The sequence below is a fragment of the Hetaerina americana genome, unplaced genomic scaffold (assembly GCF_022747635.1).
Source record: "Hetaerina americana unplaced genomic scaffold, ioHetAmer1.1.p SCAF_77, whole genome shotgun sequence".
Classification (NCBI taxonomy): Eukaryota; Metazoa; Arthropoda; class Insecta; order Odonata; family Calopterygidae; genus Hetaerina; species Hetaerina americana.
In genome coordinates, this window is record NW_027287394.1 from 1,507,533 (window position 1) to 1,511,651 (window position 4,119).

At 42.6% G+C, this 4,119-nt stretch overlaps 1 protein-coding gene across 1 annotated transcript; it reads left to right on the plus strand.

The window, feature by feature from the left end:
• Positions 1-1,073: 1,073 nt before the first annotated feature.
• On the plus strand, positions 1,074-2,643 carry LOC139697475 (clumping factor B-like). The gene is made up of 2 exons (XM_071596198.1): positions 1,074-1,261; positions 2,304-2,643. The coding sequence occupies exons 1-2, from the start codon at positions 1,074-1,076 to the stop codon at positions 2,641-2,643; spliced, it is 528 nt and encodes a 175-aa protein (XP_071452299.1).
• The last annotated feature ends 1,476 nt before the right edge of the window (positions 2,644-4,119 follow it).

The following is a 4,119-nucleotide window of genomic DNA, read 5'->3' on the forward strand; positions in this document are numbered from 1 at the left end:
CGGATAAAGAAACAGATGCGGATAACGATGGATAAACGTCTTGCATTATTTTATGGATACGGATAGAAATAAGTTTGCGAATATGTATACAGATGCTGTTACGGATACGAATGCGGATAGGGATGTGAATACGGATACGTCAGAAAAAAAGGATGCGAATGTGGATAAGGATAATGGGACAGATACGGATGCGCAAACTGATGTGGAAATCGATCCAGATTCGGATATGGATACGGATATGGATACGGATACTAATGAGAATGCGCATACGGGTGTCGATGCGAATACGGATGCAGATGCGGAAACGACTGGAGATGCTTTACGGATGCAGAAACTGATGCGTACACAGATGTGGAGAAGGATACAGATGCTAATACGGATACGTAAGTGAAAGCAGATTTGCATATGAATGCGGATACGGATGCCAATACGGATATGGATGTAGTTGTCAATTCTTATGCGGCAAAGGATTTGAATATTGTTAAGACTACGGATGTGGATGCGGAAACGGATGCGGGTTTGGATTCTGATGTTATTACATATACGGAGTTGTATATTGATGCGGAAAATATTGCGGATGCGGATACAGATGCGATTTATTCTCCGGATTAAGATACGGATTCGAATTCTTATAATGATGCAGATGCAGATACGATGCGGATTACTATCCGGATGCGGATACGAATACGGATGAAGATAAAGATGTGAATGCGAAAGAGGTGGCGAATACGATTCAATTACAAATACACGTTCGGAAACGGAAGCGGATACTGATGCGGATACAGATAAAGATGCAATAATGGATGCAGTTATGTATACAAATGTGAATACGGATGTCGATTCGAATACGGATATGGATAAGGGTTCGGATATCGGTCAGAATACCGATTAGCTTGCGGATAAAGATGCATATAATAATTAAGGTACGGATACTGAGGCAGGTTTGGATACTTATGGATAAGGATAAAAATATAGGTACGAATTAGAATGTGGCTTTTAATACGGATGCTGAAGCGGAAGCGGATGCGGACGCAGATGCTTTTCCGGATGCAGATACGGATGCGTATACCGAAATGTATAGGGATATGGATGCTGAAATGGATACAGAAGCGGATACTGATATAGTTGCAGATTTGGATGCGAATGCGGATACGGAGGCAGATGCAAAAATGAATGCAGAAACGGAAAAATTTGTTGATATAGATTCGAATGTGGATACGGATGCTAATAGGAATACGGAAGTTGATACGGATGTGGAAGCGTACAGGGATGCTAATGCTAATTCGTATATGGATTTCGATATGAAATGCGGATACATATCCGGATGCGGATACGGATACGGATGTGGATACGGATCCCAATACGTATGCAAATGAAGATATGGATACAGATGCGATTACGGATGCTTATAAGGAAGCGAATACCAATCCGGATAAGGATACTGATGAGGATATGGATTGGGAGACGGATAACGACGCGGATACTTATCTGATTTTTTATACGGATGGGGATGCCAATGCTAATACGGATACTTATTGCGATACGGATATAATATGGATGCTGATACAGATACAAATGCGGATGCTTAGGCGAATGCGGATGCGGATAAAGGCGCGGAGACAGATGCGAATTTTAATACCGATGTGGCAAAAGATATGGATACATATGCTAATTCGGAAGCGGATGATGATTGGGCAGCAAATGCAGATACGGATACGGATGCAGATTATGATGCGGACATAGAAGCGGATTCGGATAAATATCCGGATACGGAAATGAATAAAGATGGGGATAGAGATGCGAATGCGGATAAAGATCGGACACGGATGCGAATGCAGATACGGATACGGAGGCGGGGACGAATGTATTAACGGTAAAGGACACGAATGCGGATACCATTACGGATATGAATTTGGATACGAACTCGCAAACGGATGCGGAAAAGAGACGAACGCGGACACGGATATTGATGTGCATAGGGTTGTGGATGCTGAAACGGTTACAGATGCTGATGTCAATGCGGACGCGGATGTATACAAATGCGGATTCGAATTTCATTGCCGATGCAGATGAGATTGATTATGTCATTTAGGATACGGATTCGAATTCATATACGGATACGGATGCTAATACGGATTCCGATGCCAATTTGGATATTTTTATAGCGGCGTATGTGGATATGGAACGAATGTCAATTCAAATATCGATGCTTATGAAGTGGTGAATACGGATGCTTAGACGGATACTAATGCGGATACGGATGCATATATGGACACCGATGCAAATATGCATGTGCATATTAGTACAGATATGTGCGCGGATACGGATGAGGATTTTTACACGAATGTTGATGCGGAAACGGATGCTGAGGCAGATCTGATATCGGATGCAGTTATGTATACGGATACGACTTTAGTTAGGGATACAGATGCTAATGAGGATACAGAAGCAAGAACGGAAGGGGACACGGATGTAAATACTGATTCAGATATGGATTTGCAAACGGATACAGACGTCAAATTGAAGAGAGATGCGGATGCGGTGGCAGATACGGATTCTATTAGGGATACAGATGCAAATAGAAATGCGTATACGGATATAAACATAAATGAGGATACAAATACAGACACATATCTGGATTAAAATGAAAAAACGGATGCAGCTGCGGATACGGACGCGAATGCGGACGCAGATATCGATGCGTATAAGGATGCGGGTGAGGATACGGCTGCGGGTACAGATCGAATTCCAATACGGAAGCGGCTGCTGATATTGTTACGGATTTTGATTCGGATACGGATTAGAATACAGACGCATTATATTAGGGTACGGTTTCGAATTCATATACGGAACGGATAACGATACGGATGCGTTTCATATTCCGGATGCGGGAACGGATACGGATACAGATGTGAATGCCGAAGCGTTGGTGGATACGGATCCGAATTCATATTCGGATATGGAGCATGTATGAATACGGATGTAGTTACGGATTCCGATGTCAATTCCAATACGGATTTGATGCGGATGAGGTGGCGGATATGGATGCGGAAACGGAAACGGATGCGGATGCGAATGCAGATACTGGTTTTGATACGGATCCTGTTAAATATATGGCTGAGCATATAGATGCGAGTGTGGATAATGCTAGACACAGATGCGGATGAAGTTGCTGACACGGATTCGATAAGGATACATAAGTTGATACGGATGGGGACAAGGATTCGAAAACGGATTCCGATAAAATACGGATACGCATGCGGATACAATTGCGGAAATTGATGTGGGTAAGAAAGACGTTTTGAAAATGTTTACACATGTGGACACAGATTAGCATACGTATGCGAATACCGACGCAGATAGGGATACATAATCGGATGCGGATTAGGATACTGATACGGATGCAGATGCGGATACTGATACGGATGCGGATACGGATGCTGATACGGATTCGGATACGGATATTGGTACAACTGCGGACACTAATGCGGATTGGGATGCATAGGCGGATGCAGATGTCGATGTGGATGGCGATGCGGATATGAAGGCAAATACAGCTGTTGTAACGGATACAGATAAGCGCACGGATGCGGATAAGGATGCAGATACGGATGTGGATACAGATACGGATGTGGATATAGATGTGAATGCGGATACGGATGCGAATACTTGTACGCATACGGAAGCGGATACGGATGCGGAAACGTATGCGGATAAGGGAACGGATGTGCATGCCAATACTTAGGTGGTTGAAGATACAGACGTGGATGCAAATACGGATGCGGATTACAATGCGGATAAGGATATGGATACGAATGTGGATGCTCAAACTGATGCGAATGCGGATATGGATGCAGTTGGGTTGCCAATATGGATACAGATGCGAATATAATTGCGGATGACGACACGGATGATAAATTGCTTCTAATGTGAAAATCTATGCAATGAAATTTTTTACATTTAACCAAAAAATATGCAAAAAAAGTCGTTATGTTGTGTTAAAGTAAATGGTTCAGGTGTTTTCAAGACATAATCCATTTTTATAATTTAAATTTTTTTTCATTTCACCGTGAATAGTACCATTACCGACTACCGAATACCCCTCTGGTTTCAAATCGG